Source organism: Camelus ferus, chromosome 21 (assembly GCF_009834535.1).
Source record: "Camelus ferus isolate YT-003-E chromosome 21, BCGSAC_Cfer_1.0, whole genome shotgun sequence".
Classification (NCBI taxonomy): domain Eukaryota; kingdom Metazoa; phylum Chordata; class Mammalia; order Artiodactyla; family Camelidae; genus Camelus; species Camelus ferus.
In genome coordinates this window covers 7,157,999-7,178,052 of record NC_045716.1, presented here as the reverse complement: position 1 = coordinate 7,178,052, position 20,054 = coordinate 7,157,999, and the positions used below count along the sequence as shown (strand labels likewise).

At 45.8% G+C, this 20,054-nt stretch overlaps 1 protein-coding gene across 2 annotated transcripts in view; it reads left to right on the top strand.

Annotated features, from left to right (window-relative positions):
* The first annotated feature begins 142 nt into the window (after positions 1-142).
* PAPPA2 (pappalysin 2) overlaps positions 143-20,054 on the top strand; it is a 249,137-nt gene continuing 229,225 nt past the window's right edge. The window contains exons 1-2 of one of the 2 annotated variants that reach the window (XM_032463680.1): positions 143-180; positions 2,335-4,182. In XM_032463680.1, the coding sequence (XP_032319571.1) occupies positions 3,267-4,182 (916 nt within the window). In that variant the 5' untranslated portion in view covers positions 143-180; positions 2,335-3,266. Of the gene's footprint in view, positions 181-430; positions 679-2,334; positions 4,183-20,054 lie in introns of those variants that run through there. The other variant, XM_006187282.3, reaches the window with a different exon arrangement.

Genomic DNA, 20,054 nt, shown 5'->3' with positions numbered 1-20,054 from the left:
CCTCCTCTCCTACTTTGGCTGGGGTCTGCTGTGTGAGAGTGTGTGTGATGGAATTGAGGAGGGGGTTGCTGTGTTTTTGATCTGATTCACTTGACAGATTATTTGAATCCAGCCCACCTTTCCGCACATGTCAAACAGATGGGATCATTGTTAAAGCCTTGTGAGAGCCGTGGCTGAGCGGTGGGTAAGGCAGGGAGGGGAAGAGAGGAGGGGGACCCGGGGGAGAGGGGGCACCTTCCAGTAGCTTTGTGTTTTCACACGTTGGAGCTGACAGGAGCCCTTCTTCTCCGTGGGGGGCGTCTGGGGGTCTGGGGCCGGTGAGGGGTGGGATGGGAAGGAGAGAGAGAGGTGGGGTGTTGGTGGGCAGGGTTATGATGTCACAGCAAAAGTTACAACAGGAGGAAAACACAGAAATGGTTCAACATTTTTTTTTAAACTTTGGGCTGCCAAGAGCTGAAGGAGAGTGGTGAGCAAAGGAATGAAGGGGAGAGAGAGAGAAACTAAACTGGAAGCTTGAGTTTTGTGTAGCTTCTTGAAACCTTATGAATGGATTACTAGCAGCTGAGAGCCAGGAGAGACCTATAGGGGATGCGAGATCATTCACACACTAGAAGGGGGAGAAAAGCACGGTGGAATTTCTCTTCCTTCCTGTGTTATCCCTCCTTCCTGAAATGAATGGTATGGAACCTTTTTCTGAGGGTCGTGGGGGCGGCATGAGGGAGGGGACGCTTCCTTCTACTGTTTCTTACCTGGGTGTCTTCCTTTCATTTAAACTAAGGTTCCTCTCCTTCCTTCTCTCCTTTCTTTCCTGGCTTCTCTCTCTGTCTCTGCCTGTCTCTGTCTCTCCCCTCTTTTTCTGCCTTTCTCTACAGTCTTCCCCCTCCTCCCTTCCAAAGCCCCAGTCTTTACTGAGCTGCTTCAGGGGGAGGAAAAGGATTGTCAGAGAAGTGAATGGAGACAGGGAAATGATAAGAGGAAACAGGACAGTCTAGGACCGAGGGGTTTCTCTTTAGTGATATCCACGTGCCTGAGTGGATATCTTGTTTGGGGACTTGCCCTGAGGCTTCCGTCGATGCTGCACAGGGAAACATGGCATGCCAGGGATGGGGTGCGTAGGATACAGCATCTGACAGCCCAGAAGTCAGTCATTAGCTAGGGTAGAGGAGTTTAGAAGACGCTGAGGAGACCCAAGGCAAAAGAGGCAGCGTGATCTTACTCCAAAGTGTGTGGGCTGCATGTTTTATATGTAGGCAACACAAGCAGTGATTTTAGAACTGTGATTTTTCCTGTTATTGAATGAAGAACCCAATAGATTTCTCTACCTGTTTTGTACTCACCTGTGGCCAAGCATCCTTACCTGTGTGGAGAATTCAGAACCATGCTGTGTGTGTGTGTGTGTGCGTGTGCGCGCGTGTGTGTATGCTTGCACTTGTGTTTAGGGGGTGGGACCCTCTGAGATAGCTTACATCTAGGCAAACATTATTATAGACATTAAAATCATATTATTTACTTCCCCATTCTATCCATTCATTTCAAATCAAATAAAAAAATAGTTGTTTGAGTCTAGCTGTTTATTTTTGCGTATTACTTTTTTGAGCATCTCATTTGTTTATTTGCTCACTCAGCATGTGGTGACTTTTAGTAACTGCAGAGTGAGAAACTTTGGCGAGAACAAGAAGACCTACATAGTACAAATGCATGGCATTCCCATTGAATGCTTCTTACAGCAGGGTAATTGAGTCCTCCTTTCTCCTAATGCCTAATATAAAGTGAATTTGGGGTATTGTTCTTTCAAATCCCAAGTGATTGAAAGAAGAATGAAATATAGGAGGTACATGGCAAAACAAAAGAAAGAAATGCAAGTTGTCCCTGAAAGACTGGGGTGGGTTTATTAGGCATAAGCAGGTCTGTTCACAACACATGCGTGAGTCTGTGTGTGTGTGTGTGTGTGTGTGTGAGTGAGTGAGAAAGAGGGAGAGAGAGAATACACACAGAAAAGAGTGCTCCAAAACAGTATTGATTGTTGTCTATTGATTGTGTAGGCTGCGGCTGCTGAAAGAGAAAGCGGGAGATGTTTACTGGGGAAACCAAGAGTAGCGTCTGTCCCCTGTGCCTCAGTGAGGTGGGGAGGTTTTCAGGAGGAAGGAGGGGACACGGAGTAGGTGGAGAGATGCACCGGACTTATTAGCTTTGACATCATCATTGTCTTTAAATGAAACAAACAAGAAGATAATTACAGGCAGAGAGAAAGGGAGAGGAGAGCGGGAAGGACCGGAGAGAACAGGTCCCCTGAAGGATAGCCTCTTCTTCTTGCTCTCTTTTCCATCTTCCCAGGGACCCACAAGACTCCCAGACGGTGAAGTCAAGGGCTCTGAGACTCATAAGGTTATTAGGACATCATCCTGGCACCCCAAAGGAGAACTTTACAGAGGCTTGCAGCACACCAACAAGTTGGAAGGGGATTAAAAAAAACAACAAACCTTCAGCACTCAGCAACCCCAAGCACGGAGCTGAGGGAAACATTCTGACCTGCACAGGCAGACTGGAGGCTGGATGGGGAACTGGCTGAGGAGGACATCTGGAGAGTGAAGGTTAAGTACCAGCTGGGATTTTTGTGCCCCCAGATACTTTTTTGCTTTTTAAGATAATAAGCCTCAGATTCTGTGTCTCTGTCTATCAGCTCTTCTAGCAATTGGTTTGAAGGTGAATGTATTTTAGGTTAAGGACTACAAAGAGAAGGTAACTCCTAGGGAAGGGGGAAGGAGAAAGAAAAGAAAATCAGAGGATAAGATTCTTCTTAATGACTTCAGGTGGCGAGTGGTATGTGTTTGTGAGTGAGCGTGTGTTTGAGAGGACCTGGCTCGTGCCCATGTATCCTTCTAGTATCAGCGAGGGGAGGGGCTATTGAAGACGGGGGGTGGGGGAAAATAAAAAAAGAAAAAGAAGGAAACCTGAGCTCTCTGGAAGAAATGCAAAGGAAGCCAGAGAAATGAACTTCACTCTGCAAGGTCTAAACTAGAGCAAGGAGAGAGCGGTCCAGGGAGAAGGGTGAGGGAATCACATGCGGTAGGTGAGGTACTGGGGCCACACAGGTAGCCAGAAGAGGTACGCTTTCTGGGGCTGCTTGAAAAAGTTTGGCCTGTGAACAAAACAGTTTGCCTGGTGACTGAGAACCCACTGCTAGCCGTTTCTTTCTCTTCTCCCCATCATCCCAGTGTGGTACCCAGAAGTTGACTTCTGGTTCTATATAAAGTGCTGGGGGAGGTATGATGTGCTTCAAGATCCTGAGAATAAGCCTGGTGATTCTGGCTGGGTGGGCGCTCGGTGCTGACGGCTCGGAGCTGGGCTGGACACGCAAGAGATCCTTGGCACAGAGAGGACACCTGAATCAGGTGCTGTCGGAAGGAGAGCGCTGTTGGCTGGGGGCCAAGGTTCGAAGGCCCAGAGCTGCTCCTCAGCATCACCTCTTTGGGGTCTACCCCAGCAGGGCTGGCAGCTACCTGAGGCCCTACCCAGCGGGGGAGCAGGGAGCACACCACGCGGGACGCAGTAAGCCAGACACCAAGGGGATGGCTGTGAGCTCTGTTCCCCCAGACCTGACTGGCAGTGCAGGCGAGAGGAGTGAGGCTGAGCAGCCAGCTGTCCCGTGGGTAGGGGATGGTCCTATTGGGCAAATGGAGCTACTGGGAGATGATGACACTTATCTTGGCGCTCGAGGATCCAAGGAGCCTCTAGGTGAGGCTGGGACTCAGGAACGCTCGGCCACGGCTGCCGCCATCATCTCCACCTTTCCTCGCCCGAAGGAACCTGGACCAGAGACTCAAAGGAAGGGCGGAACCAAGACCAGGCGGCGTCGCCAGGTGGCGAACGGGCAGGCAAGGGGCGTTCGGGGAGACCCCAGTGTTGCTCCCCGGCACTTCCAACCTTGGCCTAAGCATCTCCCGTCGCACGGGGTCAGAACCAGTCCTTCGGAGGGCAGCATCCAGAACGGTGGAGGGGACCCCTACTGGGAAGCAGAGACCTTTGGCCCCCAAGGAGGACTGCCTGTCTTGTACTTCTCTGGGAGGCGGGAGCGGCTGCTGCTGCGTCCAGAAGTGCTGGCTGACACTCCCCGGGAGGCGTTCACAGTGGAAGCCTGGGTGAAACCGGAGGGAGGACAGAACAGCCCAGCCATCATTGCAGGTAATCACCCACTCTTGGGCTTTCCGTAGTCTGTGGGGTGAGGCTGGCTTCATTTTTTTTTTTTTTTTTTTTTTTTTTTTTTGCTGAGGGTATACATAGGGGGCAAGGAATGGAAGAGGGGAGAACAAGAGAGTCAGGAAGAGCTAGCCAGGCAGAGAGGGGGAAGGGCCTTTATTCAGCTGCGCAGCAGGATCCCAGACATCGTCTACGTTAATGACTCCATAACCACAAGAGCATTTGTCCCTTGTATTGATCTCTTGTGGTTCTATACGTTGTTCTGGCACTCAGGAGACCTCCAGCGCATTCTCTTACCCCTCTTTAAAGGGGAAGAGCGCTGGTTCTTTGTCAATGGAGGAGAGGTGTCACACTCCATTTCTCATCATCCAGTGTGAGATACCCAGGCAACTCTGAAACTACACAAAAGTGTAAAGACCTGGGTGGTGAGTCATGCCTGGGCTGGGCCAGGCAGCCAGGTACATAGCCAGTGGGTCCTGACTGGTTCCCTTTGCTTTGAGCAGCCCTTGGAACTCAGCAGAAAGCTACTATCTTGTCCAGATCCTGGAGTCCCCTTTGCTTTGTCCTCACAGTCATGTGTCCAGCCTAGGAATAGCAGGGTCTACTGGAAAAGGTGGGCACTCGCAAACCAGGACCCTGATTTCTAGCCCTGGCTATTGTAAAAGGGACCTAAAAATGCACCCTGTATAACTATGGTTTTCATCTGGGCAGTGTCTGGGAAACTCCTCACATTTATTTTCCGTGATATACAGAGCTTGGCTTTCATGGAAAGTCACCCAGAAGGACAAAGAAAAGAGTGGGGTTCGGAACGGCTGTCTCCCTTGCCTTACTGGGGCAGGGTGGGGGATTGGTTTCAAGCAAGGTGGGGGGAGAGGTTAAAAGTGATCCTCCGTCATTCCATGTCTCATTACCCCTTTGGATTCCCCCATGACAGAACCGCACACCAGGCCAGACACCTGGTGGAACCATTTTAATCTTATCATTTCGGATTATCCACAGCACCCTTTGATGTTTGCCAGTCCCATGACGTTGATGGGGAAACCTAAGTGGTGAGAGGTGTCTCAGAGGCAGACTGGCAGTGGAACTCCTGAGCCCCTTAAGTGCTTGACAGCTCCCTGTATTGAAGACTCCTCAGGTTGCTGGATGCCTGCAAATAAGTTTCAGGCTAGAGAGCGAAATCTAGAAGGAGGGAGCCTCTCGCAGTGGGGTGTTGCTGGGACATCCCTTCCGGACATGCTGGCTCCCCTCTTTGGCTGCAATTTCTCTTTTGGAAGCTGGGATTCCCAGACACTGAGAGCTCGAGAGTCTTGTGGTTTTGCTTTATTTTATTTTGAGGTGGGAGAAGGGGTGAAGGGAGGGGATAGGGAAAGGGCTGGGCTGTAAGGTAGGTGGGGGCAGAGAAGGAGTGGAAGGAAATCCTTATTCCAGGGCCAGGTGGAAGGAATAATGAGATGATTATCTGATCAGAGTTGGCAGCTTCACAGTTTTTCCCAGATGACATCTTCTTGCTGCCTAATCTCGCTTCCTAGTACCCATCTGCCAGGGGAACTGTGTGCTTGCAGTCTAGACCAGGACCCGCGACTCTGCATATCCCCCCTCTTGCAGTTCCCTGGCTCTGAAGAATCAGAGAAGGATCCAGCAGGAATAAAGGAGGGAGGCTCTGAGAGACTATTGCTTTGAGTTGTTAAAACCCAAACCTGAGGAACGGATTCTGGACAGCGGGTACCTGAGCCTGGTCCTGTCCCTTCCATGTCCTCCTGTCTCCTACTCTGCAGAGAGGAGAACAGGGTCATGACTGGATTCAGTTACAGCCTTCCTTGATACATCTCCCCCCCCCGCCCCCCTGTGCCCACCTGTCCACCGCCACCCACCGTCCCTCCACCTTGCACGGCACACACACTCAAATCCTTCTTCAAAGTGCCCATCTGAACTCTCGTAACCTCCTAAGCATGTAAAATTAGGCAGGAAATCTTTTGCAGACAGTCTAGCTTCTGAGGTGTCTTTCTCTCCAAATCAAAGTGTCCTGTTCCCCGTGGTGTCCTGGTATTTCCCCTGTAGGTCCACACTGGGAAGGCAGAGGGCAGGGACTACTCAGATCTCTCTCCTCTCCACCTCCCATGCTGTATCTTTCTTCAGATTTGTGCACATCAGAAAATATTCGGGAAAGATTTAGGGTAACAGTCTGGGAGAGATGGGGGCTGGGAACAAGGCCTTCATTCTTCAGGATTCTAGCAGCCGGCTTCCCGAGGACATAGGCATCCTTGTCTACTCTTAGTGCCCAGCTCCGTACGCATCCCCTGGGGGCCCTAGGGCCGAGAACCACGAGGTGGCCAAGGGTGGCCCCCTCAGGAATAAAGTTCTCTGATTCACTAATTTACTCACTCCTACAACAGATCAGCCCATCTTCCCTCTCTAACCCTAGCACTGGTCCTTTTAGCTGGTCCCTGCCTGCTCCTGGGGTGGGTGGCTTTCTCTTGTGCAGAATGACAACAATTGAATTGTGGTCCTGGGAGCTAAATACTGTCCAACCGTGGAAGTTCCGAGGATAATCCGAGTGCTGCAAGACTTGGCTCCCACACTCTTTTCCAACAGCCCTCAAACCTCAGCTTCTGCTTACTTCGTAAGTTTGCCGGTTCTCAATCTACCAAACTTGGGGCATTTTCTCAGCAGAAATATCAAGTGATTCAGTGGCACCAGCCCCTGCAGAGGGATCCCCTGGAGATGGGAGGCCTCGGGGAATACTTCCCACGTGGGGCACTAGGTGGCAGTGTTACTTCATGCACAGGAGAGTAGGCGGCGCCTTGGAAGCCACGTACTGGGAAACGCGTCTGGTTTCTTGGAGGGCTGTCCCTGCCCCTCTGGGAGGTATTTAATCATCCCCTCCCAGAGCGATGTTGGTAGGCATCCCTTAGGATCAGCTTCACACAAGTCTTTTGCAAGGCCTATGTGAAAGGGCTAAAGTGTCATTTTTGGGGGCGGTTGTGACTAATCGGCACTTGTAGCAACTGGTAAGGAAAACAAAATCAACTCGAGTTGCCTCCCTCCCCCCGCCCCCGACTCCCACATTCTTCCAAAACAGGAAGTTGGATTCCACATGGATTGCTGGAATACTTTCATTTAGGGCCGAGGGCAGTGCGAGCCTCACAGACTGAGGGGCTAAGGTCCTCTCAGGCCGGTAGAGGGGGAGTGATGTTGTTGGGGTCCCTCCCCGCAAGTTAGACCTTTCGAAGCTGCCAGTTTCCTGGAGCTCTGCCGCTGGGCAGCTGGGGCCCCAAAAAGGGCTGTGTGGGAGAGTGCTCCTGTGTAGGGGCCTCCATAAAGGTAACTACCCAGGAGCCTGGCAGTTCAGGGATTTGTGGCCACCGAGGAGTGGCCTGAGGTCAGGAGCCCATTTGGATGGGCTGCTGGAAGTCAGCGGTGGACGTAAGCCAAATTCTGTCCCATCCTCGTGTGAAATCTTTAAGCTTCCGCACCCAACCCTGAAACCATCCTGTATCCCTTCTTCTCAACTTCCTTTCCTCTCCTTCAACCCCAGTGTACACAGAAGAGGAAATTTTAATAGGTTCCTCCTCACCCATAATTGATTTCAAATGTTCCCTGACGTTGCCCAGCTGAGTAACCACCTGCATCTCCAAGGGGCGGGAGACTGAGTCAGTAAGTCCGCGGCAGAACTGGAGCCCAAGCCCACGTTTCTTCATTCAACAAATATTTATTGAGTCCCTTGCCGTGCAGAGCAGGGTAAGGCTCTGTGGGGAGGGATACAAAGATGTCTAAGAAACGGCCCCTGACTTGAAGATGAGTTTTCCTTCTCAGAGGATCCAAGTTTCAGGGCACATCCCAGGGCAGGATCTGCGAGTCAGACAGACCTGGAATCAGATCTCATCCGACACTTGCCGGTGCTGCGAGCTGTGGCAGTCATAAACTTTTCTGAGCTTCGGTTTCTTCAGGTGGAGAAGGGAGATGACATCCTGCAGAGCTGTTACAATGTTTAAATAAGCCACGTATGTACAGTGTGCAACACAGGCTTGACCGTGGAGTTTATCTATGAAGTGGTGTTAACAGCGGGAAGCGACCGTTGCTAAGAGGGGTGTGTTAACCTTCTCATCTTTGGTGCTAACCCACTGACCTGTAAGCTTTCCTTAGGTGGGATATTAACTTAAAATTCTTAGGAATTTAGTTTGTTAATCTGTAAAAATAGGAATGGTGGTAAATAGGATTTTTCACCAGATGGGCTCAAGATGATTGAGAAGACTGTAGAATCAGTGGCTTGAAAAGACTCAATTAAAAAAAATTATTCTTTTTAGCCTGGGCAGCACTAGTTAATAAATTAGACAATGGTACTAAGGCTTTTTTGGGGGTCACACACCCTTTTGAGAATATGATGGAAGCTATGCTCACTTTCCAGAAAAATGTCCATGTCACGTAGTTCACAGAACGTTCAGAGCTCTCTGGATGTCCTGGTGGCCAGCATCTGCTGACCTTATTTAAGGGATATTGATAGCTTTTTTGTTTTGAATGACACCTGAGCAATGAGATTTCACAGGATGCTGCCACAGGAAGGGAGCGGTACCCTCAGGGTGAGGAGTTTTGTTGATGTGGAGTGTGGAGCTTCACGGAAGGTGGATTTACAGACATGAAAGTATCTACGTAGATGTCAAGAGAATTTAAAAATACGGCCATGTGTGCTGTCTGCCCCTTTATCCAGCAGGAGTCAATGACAGGTGAAGAGCCATGTCCCTCCCTTTCCCAGGGCTCCTCTCAAGCTGAGGTTTCCATGACCCACCTCCTCAGCTTCCTCTTCCTATATGGCAGCCATGGTCAAGGTCAGAATGTTTGCCCTCATGGGACCCTGGAGGACTGCCTGCTTCATTCCACACTGTAGTCCTGCTCTCTGCAACCTAGACATGCAGTGAAGTCCTAGCAGCCCTGCTGTTGGCATGAAAGAACCATGGATGTGAGGTCGTTGGTCTCTGGAGGAGGGTTTGCCTGCCGTCATGGGATTGAGATCCTTAAGTCTGCCTGTGTGGACAGGGCACATGCCCTGATGGTTGTAAGGCGGCATCTGTGTATAGAAGAGTTTTTCTCATGTGGCTCTGTGGCCCTCCAGAAGAGAGGCAACGTCTGATTTAGAAGCAAAACAGACCGGCTCTCTGCCCCCTCCTTTCACAGCTCACTGCCCCTTGTCCATGGGGCCTTCCCGATTCCCTACATGAAGTGATTTCCTCCACTCCTCTGCTTCCACAGCTCTTTACGTGTGGTTCCCCGGGGCGTACATTGCTTCCTGCCTCATTAGTTCTCTATGAGTCTCATTTTTATCTACTGAAAGTCCCCCAGGAGCCAAGTGCATATCTGATTCACTTTTTTTTAATGCCACGTTTACTATTGAAATGAGGTTGTTGCTGTTTTTAATGGAGGTACTAGGGACTGAACCCAGGACCTTGTGCACACTAAGCACACACTCTACCGGTGAGCTACACCCTCCCCTTGATTCACTTTTGTCATCCCAAAACATCTAGCGCCGTGTTAGACCCTCAGGTATGTTTGTAGAACAGATAAAGCAGACATTTAGATTGATGCTGCCCATTAGGGATGAGAAAAGGGTGAAGAAACTTTCTGCAACTGGAGGCTTTTTGTGGGGAACCAGGGCAATGACTTTCAAATCCTGCTTTGGCTGCTTGCAGACGCAACTCAGGGGTTTTTGAGGGGAACTGCTGGGCACAGGGCTCCCCACCCACCTTCCAGAGGAGCAGCCCCTTCTTATCTGTTTCATGTGAAGAAAGAGTATAGTTACTTCTAGAAAGTTTAAACCCCACAACTCTAGAGCCTAGGCTGGTATACTGTGGCCCATGGGCTATACCTGGTCCAAAGCTGAAGGCTGTTTTTATAAATAAAGTTTTATTGGAACCCACCACACCCATTTGATTATGTGTTCTCCGTGGCCGGTTCCACTTCCACCCTGAATGGCAGAGTTGAGTAGTTGCAACAGAGACTGCAGGGAACTGCTTACATATGGACTTTTTTCAGTAGTAAATGCTTCAGTACTACATGGCCCATGGTTGTCTGAATCTGAGGACGTGGAACCCAGATGCAGAGGGGCTGCATATAAGGAGGGCCGGCTGTAAGTTATACGTGGATTTTTGACTGTGCGGAGTGCTGGTGCCCCTAGTTTTTGAGTGATTCAGCTGTATTTTCTTTTTTTTTTTTTTAATGGCATATTGAGATAAAACTTAAGTACCATAAATTCCACCTGTTTAAACTGTACAATGAATGTTTTTTAGAATATTTACAGAGCTGTGCAACTGTCACTGCAATCCGTTCTAATTTTAGAACATTTTCGTTCTACCCAAAAGAAACACCTTCCCCATTTGCAGTCACTGCTCATTTCCCTTCCCTCTTTCCTGTATCCACACCAGCCAGGGGCAACCACTAATTTATTTTCTGTCTCTGTAGATTTGGCCATTCTGGCCATTTCATATAACATGTGGTCTTGTGAATCTGGTTCTTTCCCTTGAGGCTCGCCATGCTTTAGTGTGTTTCAGTGCTTCCTGCCTCTTTATTGCCGAGTCACATTCTATAGGTATGTCACATTTTGTCTATTCATTCTTGAGCTGATGGACATTTTGGTGGCTTCCACTTTCTGGCTGTTATGAACAGTGCTTCTATGAACACTGTGCACAAGTGGACTTATAGTTTTAGTTCTTTTGAGTCGGTGCCTAGGAGTGGAATTGCACATGGTAATTCTATGTTGAACATTTTGAGGCACTGCCAGACTGTTTTCCAAAGAGGCTGCACCATTTTGCAATCCCCAGCAATGTAGGAGTGTTTGGTTTTATATTTTTGAGCCCCCAAAATGAAAAGGGCTTCTGTGGCCTCACTGAAGGCTAGGGCTGGGCCACTGCTTACATCTGATAGCACCTGAGTGGTCTCTGAGAAACAATGAGCGGAGACACCTGGACTTCTGTGCTGAGGCCCCGCAGTCGCGGGCAGCCCTTCCTGGTTGAGGCGGGGGTTGTCATCAGGCTCCTCCTCCAGCGGCTTGAGGGCCCACTGAGATGGCCTTTTCCCCCCCGAACCTCTGCACAGTGGGAATTCTCCTTTGGCCTGAATGGCATTACCTTCTATGACTTTCCACCTACGTGAGCCCAAAATGACACATGTATGGGGAACACTCAGGCCCTCAGAAGTCACAGTGCATCAGGTTCTGATGCAGCAGCACCTTTAGGGAAAAAAGGAGAGAAACAGAGGGCAGAAGGGAAAATTAAGCCCACATAGCTCCCCTGTAATGCCCTGAATTGTTCCCTGGATTCCAGCTCAGGTGTTGCCTTCTCCCAGTGGCCCACTCTGTTCAGGGCCTGGTGTCTGACTCACAAAGGTGAGATCTGGGATTCTGGAGTCATCCAGGTGTCCGGGGTGCAGGTCGGGGAAGGAGAGTTGCTTCCAGGCAGTAGCACGGAGGGGCTTCGTCCTCCTGCTCACGCGGCAGCTTCTCTGCCCGACACTGGTTATCACCCTCCCTGTCCCCATCGCAGCCTTCACTTACTGCCTCTCTTCTTGGTGTCCACAATCTCAGGGAGACAGTACAGTGGGGAGGGGTCTTGACCGATCCAGGTGGCACCATTGGCTGCTCCCTGCATCTTCTGTTGGCTGAGCGTTCTCTCTCAGTTCTCAGGGATGAGATGGAAACCCACGGGCACTCTCGGTGTAGTTCTTGGGTGGAACACAGGTTGTCCAGTTGGAAATATTCAGGAGTGATGGAGCAGAGCTGAAAAGTAGGGATCACCTTTGGCAGCCTGAGTAAATTCACCCATTTGCCCATCACCGGCAACGCTTTGTCCTTCTTCACCCCCTGCTTCCTCCTTCGTGCTCGATTTTATTGTTCCTCTGGGGCTGCCCATCTGAGTCATTCAGGATGTGTGTGCCAGGAGGCCTGGCTCCTTCTTGTTCCCGTCCTAGTCCATGCCTTGAGGAGGCCAAATAAACAGGAGGGGGAAGCGGCACATTAGTCTGGAGTCTGGGCCTGAACATCCCTTAACTTCAGTTCCTTATGCCATAAACAAGTGCATAAATTCCATGCTTCTGTGCTCCAGTTCATGGAATTAGGTTACTCCAGGGGCCCATCAAATCCCTTTCTGCCCACACTATACACCCCATGACCCTAGCACCTTCTAGAAAGCATATCTCTAGTTTGTGTCCAAAAGAATAAAAGCATCCCCTCCTTCTCATGTTCATTACCTGCGTTAAAATAATCCTACTCTTCGGATTTTTAAAAAGAGAACATCCAGGAAATAAAGCCCAGTGGGCAAACAAAACCATCCCAATTCTCTTTATGAGTCAGAAGTGAGTGGCGGAGAAACGTGGTTCTGCCCGAATATACAATATGGTCACTGGAACCCAAAGGCTCCAAGCATTTTGAAGTTGAAGCTTTGCCATGGCAACCAGTTGGGATGTCAAGACCAGTAATTATGGCTCATTTCTGGATTGGAAGTCCAGTTGCTGATCAGAGGGAAAGTCATAGAGCTTAAAAGTTAATCAATCAGTTGGTGAGTCATCGTTCAAACAGTGACTCAGCATTTGCTAACTTTCATACCAGTAATTGCAGTACATTTTGGGCAGGTTAGACAAGAAATACAATTTTTTTTATTTTGTTTGTTCATTCATCCATTCGTTTATTCATTCATTCAACATTTACTGAATTTCTACTAGGTGAAGCATCAGACATTTAGTCACATGTTGGGGAATCAAGAATGAGTAAAGCAGGGGCTGTGCCTGGTAGATGCTCACTGTCCAGTGGGAGCTGAACTGTAACTGGACCATCACAGCCCGAACACTGGAAGGGTCAGTCCTGCCTCGATGAGCCACAGAATTCCTTGAGGCTAGAGAAGGAGAGCTGGTAACCAGAGAGACGGAAGGAAACCCGGGATGCAGCAGAACTGGGGAAAAGAGAAAAGGATGGAGTTATCAAAGTGTCGGATGGCACAGGAGCACCCACTAAGCCAGCAGGCCGAAAGTGGGCTCACTGGGTGCAGCAGTTAGGAAATCACCAGAGACTTCAGAGAGAGCAGTTTCACTCTGGAGTTGGGGACTAGGAGGGGACCCCACATCACAATGAGTGGAGATACGAATGAGATGAGGGGCAGTGATGGCTGGGTGCAGGGTCTCGCGCACTCTGCACAGACAGCGACTATGAGGGGAAGGGGCAGAAGTCAGAAGTAGACAAGGGTTCAGAGAGGTTTTGTTTTAAGGTAAGAGAGAGTCAAGACTCAAGGTTGTGTAATAAAGCCCTAGTAATCTAAAGCAGGAGACAGCATAAACACACAGGAAAATAATACAGGATGAAGTAGCAGAAATGGAAAGCATGCACATGCAAGATCCTTTGTTTCAAGAAATGATTGAAGGGATTTTTATTTGACAAATACTTATATAGAGCTTACTTGTGCCAGGCACGATGGTTGTCATTTTGAAAATGTAAATTCACATATTCCTCAGAACAACTTGAGGAAGTGGATGGAGAAGCTGGAGCACAGAGAGGGACAGGACGCTGTCTAGCGTCACACAGCTGCTCGTGCAGCATCAAGATTTGAACCTGAGCGCTGTGTCCCTAGAGCGCATGCTCTCATCCACCACGCGAAGCTGTCCCTAATTTTTATGGCAGGAGCAGCAAGGAGCAAAGGGCCCTAACCTTCCTTAGCTGAACCCTTCTACGTCGGCCTCACTCCTTCTCCTGTTTCTTTGATCTCAGCAAAATTCTCTTTCCACACAGGCCAGAACCCTGGGTTCTTGTCCTTCGTCAATACCCCTCACCCCTACCTCCCTCGACATCACATAGAACACCAGGAACCAGTCACCAAATCTTGTCTGTTTTACCTCAACAGTATATTTTAGACCTGTCCTAGTCACACTAATTCTGTGTGTCTCTCACCAGAGAGACCAATTTATTCTTCAGCTAACTGACTGCACCAAAGGGAGCTTCGTCAAATACCAAGTGGCTCAAATCACTTTCCAGCCTGAAACCATCCATGGGCGCTCAGGATAAAGGTCCACTTCTCTAATGCAGTATGGGAGCCTACTTACGTCCTCAGGCCCATCACTGCTCTGTGGGGGGGATGCGCGCTCACACACCCATCCATGCACAGGTGCACCCTTGTGTGCATGCACACTGACACATCACAGTCACTCATTCCCTCACACAGTCACACACATTCAAAACCACACTCACATGTGCACACGTGCGCACACACACCCACACCAAAGTTCTAGCAACACCAAATAACATCGACACAGATATACCACTTTCCCCCCAGCCTCTGGCCCTTTGCACTTTTTCTCCTAACAAGAAACCATTCCCCAAATCCACATTCACTGAACTTAACTCCTAGTCACTAAAAACCTAGAGTTAAAGACATCTCTTCCAGAACATCTTCCTTGGTCTCACTGATACAGTCTCACTGTTGTAGGTTTGTTCTCCAATGAATTCTCCTGATACCCTGTACTCAACCTGATCAAGACACTGAGGTCAACTTCCCACAATTCTCATCTTACTTTCTATTCATTCAACAGCTGCTCTTTGAGCTCCTGCTGTGTACCATGCGCTGTGTTGGGGCCGATGTTAAACAGACAGGCTCGACCCTGTTGCCACATCATTTCTCGTCTAGGCTAATCCCCCCACTGTGCTGTAAGCTGTCGAGGCCAGTGCTGTACTCTGTTCATTGCTATACCCACAGCACCTAGTGCATTAACAGCACTGGTAGCAAAGAAAACTCATCTAATCAATATTTGATAAGTCAATGAATGAATGAGTGAATAAACAAAGGGCAAGATTTTATCTTACTAATTGTGAAGGGAATTTTTCTATTTGAAAGTAAGCACAGAAAGACATGGTGATCCTTAAATCCTATTGCTTTGGAAGATGGCTAAGAGGTTTGAAATTCGCTCAGTAATAACTGGAGGTGATGGGCACCCTTATCTTCCACTCACCTCTTCCTCAGCCCCCCGGATCTATCCATACTTGATGATACTGACCAAGAACGAGTCTCCTACAAAAATTGGTTGCAACTTGCTTTAACTGTGGATATTTCTAAATTTTCAGAAATAATCTCTTCTGTTTATTTGCTTCTTCTGGTTTGTACATATCATCTCTTTCTCCTTTTCCCCTAGAACTTTGGTCCGTGTATCCATCTGTTCACATTATTCCTTGTGGGAGAGAGAGGAGAGAATGTACCTAGAGAAATTTAATCTTGCCAATCCAAAGAAGAGGCTAACAGGGGGCCTGAAAACTTTCCTTAGGTTCCAGGTCTTTCCAACCTTTGCTCCTTCTCTGGTCTTCTCAAAATCTGGTTATTACAAAGGTTTTTTTTTTTTTTTTTTTTTTTTTTTCCTGGGGGTGGTAGTGAAATTCTTTTAACATAAAACCCTTACAGGAAGTACCCAACTCAATTTATTTTTTAATCTGTTCACTTACTTACTAACTTATTTATTCAGCAGATGTTTATTGAGCACAAAGTAGTGTATGCTGGGACTACCTGCTCTCAAGGAGTTTATAATACCATTAGAGAGAGAAGGCCTATATACGTTAAAATAATAATATGAACAATGACTAGTAATATTGAGTGCTTGTTGTGTGCCAAGCACTGTTTTTCATTATTTTACATATGAGAATTTATTTATCTTCCTCCAAACCATGTAAGTTAGATATCATTATTATCTCCATTTCATGGATGAGGAAAAATGAGATAGAAGGAATTGTTCAATGTTGCTCAAGGTTGTAGAGTCATTAAGTTTGGTTGGTCTAGAGGATCTCACTCCACAGTCTCCTCTATTAATTGAATAGTGTTAACCAACTTTTTGATTCTCAGCTGGCGGCTGGACTGGTCCCCCTTCGCCATTTGTGGGTCCGGATCAAGGCCTTGGAATCCAAGGGTGTTGGGAGTGAGGCAGAGTTGTCATGCATGGGAGATGTGATGAGGACCCTAAAAGCATTGACCGCCGTCTGAACAGCACACTGGAACTCCAGCTTGGCTATCCAGGCAGTTTTCTCTGGCCCTTGTGGATTACTTTTGCAGGGAGGAAATAGCTAACCACCTAGGCAGTCAGTAAATGAATGCCTAAAGCTCTGTTGCTTTTTGCTGCAATGTTCAAAGAAGCTTCCTTAGGAAGGAGGCTCCTGCTGCCCCAGATTGATTTCAGGCCAATGGCAATGCCGGACCTGTTTCTCTGTAGTTCTGGATGTCACACTGGCCCAAGCCCCTTGCTTTCTAGACTTTTCCAAAAGGTGCAAAATTCCTTTAAATAACTTCCAGGACATATAGAAATGGAAATGATCAATTCACTATTTACTAGGTAACTTATTTTTGTCTTCATAGGATCATAATTATTTTAATTTTCTAATGTTATTATTACAATTTTCTAACAAACTAATTTATGTAGGTTACCTTCTGCCATATCTTATCTTTTGCTACTTAAAACCCTTCAGTGGCTCCTGATTGGTCATCCAGAATGTAAAGTTAAAACTGGTTAACTCTTTCTTTTTTCTTTAATTGAAGTATAGTCAGTTTACAATGTTGTGTCAGTTTCTGGTGTACAGCACAATACTTCAGTCATACAGAAAGATGCATATATTTGTTTACATATTATTTTTCACCATAGGTTACTACAAGATATTGAATATAGTTCCCACCATCTTCTCCCCTGGTAACCATAAGTTTGTTTTCTGTGTCTGTTAAGTCTGTTTCTGTTTTGTAAATAATTTTTTTTGTCTCTCTCTCTATTTTTAGATTCCACATATGAGTGATATCATATGGTAATTTTCTTTCTCTTTCTGGCGTACTTCACTTAGGATGACAATCTCCAGGTTCATCCATGTTGCTGCAAATGGCATTATTTTATTCTTTTGTATGGCTGAGTAGTATTCCATTGTATAAATATACCACAGCTTCTTTATCCAGTCATCTGTCGATGGACATTTAGGTTGCTTCCATGTCTTGGCTATTCTAAACAGTGCTGCTATGAACACTGGGGTGCATGTGTCTTTTTAAATTAAGTTTCCCTCTGGATATATGCCCAGGAGTGGGATTGCTGGATGTTAAGTCTAATTTTAGGTTTTTGAGGAATCTCCATACTGTTTTCCATAATGGCTGCACCAGACCACATTCCCACCAACAGTATAAGAGGGTTCCCTTTTCTCCACAGCCTCTCCAGCATTTACCATTTGTGATCTTTTGAATGTTAGCCATTCTGACTGGTGTGAGGTGATACCTCGTTGTAGTTTTGATTTGCATTTCTCTGATAATTAATGATATTGAGCATTTTTTCATGTGACTATTAGCCATTCATATATGCCTTCATTGGAGAATTGCTTGTTTAAAACTGGTTAACTCTTGTTTAATGTCCTTTATGATCCATTCCAACCAACATATCTGATTTTAATTTTACCAGTGCTCTACGTGCAGTGTATAAATTCTTAATTATTTTACTCAACAAATATTTACTGAGTGTCTAATATATGTCAGGCTTCATTCTAGGTACTGGAGATAAAGCAGAAAACAAGATAAAAATAACTATAATTAATAACAGCTTACAGTTTTTAGCATTTACTACAATTAGGCTTTACCTATATTAATGAATTTGATCATCAAATGAAGTAGGTACTATTATTAGTTCCATTTTATAGATGAGCAAATGGACTCAGAGAGGTTGTTTATTGCAGGAACTATGTCAAATGTAAAAATTCAGAAACCCTTTGCCTATAAATCTGCACTTATAAAAACAAGCACATATTTGTTATTTTATAAAATTTAGGTAAAAATATATAAATTGTTTTAGAATTTACATTTTTTTTAATAAATAAGCTGCAGACACCTTCCTATGTCCTGAAATATTCTTCTAAAATGTGATTTTTCTTTATTTAATTTTTAAAAAAATTTTAATTTTTTAAATTCACTTTTTTAAAAACTAAAACAAAAACAAAAACAGTTTACCCATTTCTCCCCCCATGCAGATCCCCAACTCTGGCAACCACCAATCTGTTCTCTGTATCTATAAACTTTTTTTTGTTTCTTTGCTTTTTTCCTTTTATTCCTATATATATATTTAGATTCCTCATATAAGAGAGATCATACAATATTTTTCTTTCTCTGTCTGACTTATTTCACTTGGCATTTTAGCTGTCAGGATCTATCCATGTGGTTGCAAGGGGCAAGATTTCATTCTTTTTCATGGCCAAGTAGTATTCCATTGTATATATCACAATTTCTTGATCCACTCATCTACTGATGAACACTTAAGTTGTTTACATATCTTGGCTATTATAAATAATGCTGCCATGAATGGAGGAATGCATATATCTTTTCAAAATAATGTTTTCATTTTCTTTGGATAGATACCCAGAAGTAGAATTGCTGGATCATCTGGTAGTTCTATTTTTAATTTTTTGAGGAAGCTCCATGCTGTTTTCCATAGTGGCTGCACCAATTTACATTCCCACCAAAAGTGCATAGGGATTCCCTTTTCTTCACATCCTCACCAACACTTATCTCTTGTCTTTTTGATAATAGTCATTCTGACAAGTGTGAGGTGATATCTCATTGTAGCATGGATTTCCGTATCCCTGATGATTACTGATGTACAGCATCTTTTTAGTACCTGTTGCCCATCTGTATATCTTCATTTGAAAGGTCTATTAAGAGTCCCTGCTCATATTTTAGTCAGACTGGATTTTTTTTTGCTATTGAATTGTATGAGTTCTTTATATGTTCTTGATATTAGCCTCATCAGATATAAGATTTGCAAATATTTTCACTATTCAGTAGGTTGCCTTTTCATTTTGTTGATGGTTTCCTTTGCTGATTGATGCAGCCCCACTTGTTTATTTTTGTTCTTGTTTTTGCTTTTGGTGTCAGATCCAAAAAAATCTTTGCCAAGACCTATGTCAAGGAGTTTTATACCATTGTGTCCAGAAAAAATGTGTGATATGATTTCAGCTTTCTTAAATGTTTTAAGACTTGTTTTGTGGTCTAATATATGATCTATCTTGGAGAATGTCCCATGTGCACTTGAGAAGAATGTATTCTATTGCTTTTGATTTTTTTAAAACTTTTTTTTATTGATTTATACTCATTTTACAATGTTGTGTCAAATTCCAGTGTACAGCACAATTTTTCAGTTATACATGAACATATGTATATTAATTGTCACATTCCTTTCTCTGTGAGCTACCATAAGATCTTGTATATATTTCCCTGTGCTATACAGTATAATCTTGTTTATCTATTCTACAATTTTGAAATCCCAGTCTATCTCTTCCTACCCTCCACCCCCTTGGCAACCACAAGTCTGTATTCTATGTCTATGAGTCTATTTCTGTTCTGTATTTATGCTTTGTTTGTTTGTTTGTTTTTTAGATTCCACATATGAGCGATCTCATATGTGTTTTTCTTTCTCTTTCTGGCTTACTTCACTTAGAATGATATTCTCCAGGAGCAACCATGTTGCTGCAAATGGCATTATGTTGTCAGTTTTTATGGCTGAGTAGTATTCCATTGTATAAATGTACCACATCTTCTTTATCCAGTCACCTGTTGATGGACTGTTTCCATGTCTTGGCTATTGTAAATAATGCTGCTGTGAACATTGGGGTGCAGGTGCTTTTGAATGGAATGTTCTGTATATATTGGTTAAGTGAATTTAGTCTTAATGTGTCATTTAAAGCCAATGTTTCCATATTGATTTTCTGTCTAGATGATATATCCATTGATGTAAGTGGAATATTAAAATCCCCTGCTAAATTGTATTGCTGTCTGTTTTTCCCTATAGGTCTGTTATTTGCTTTTATTTACTTAGGTGCTCGTATGTTGGGTGCACAT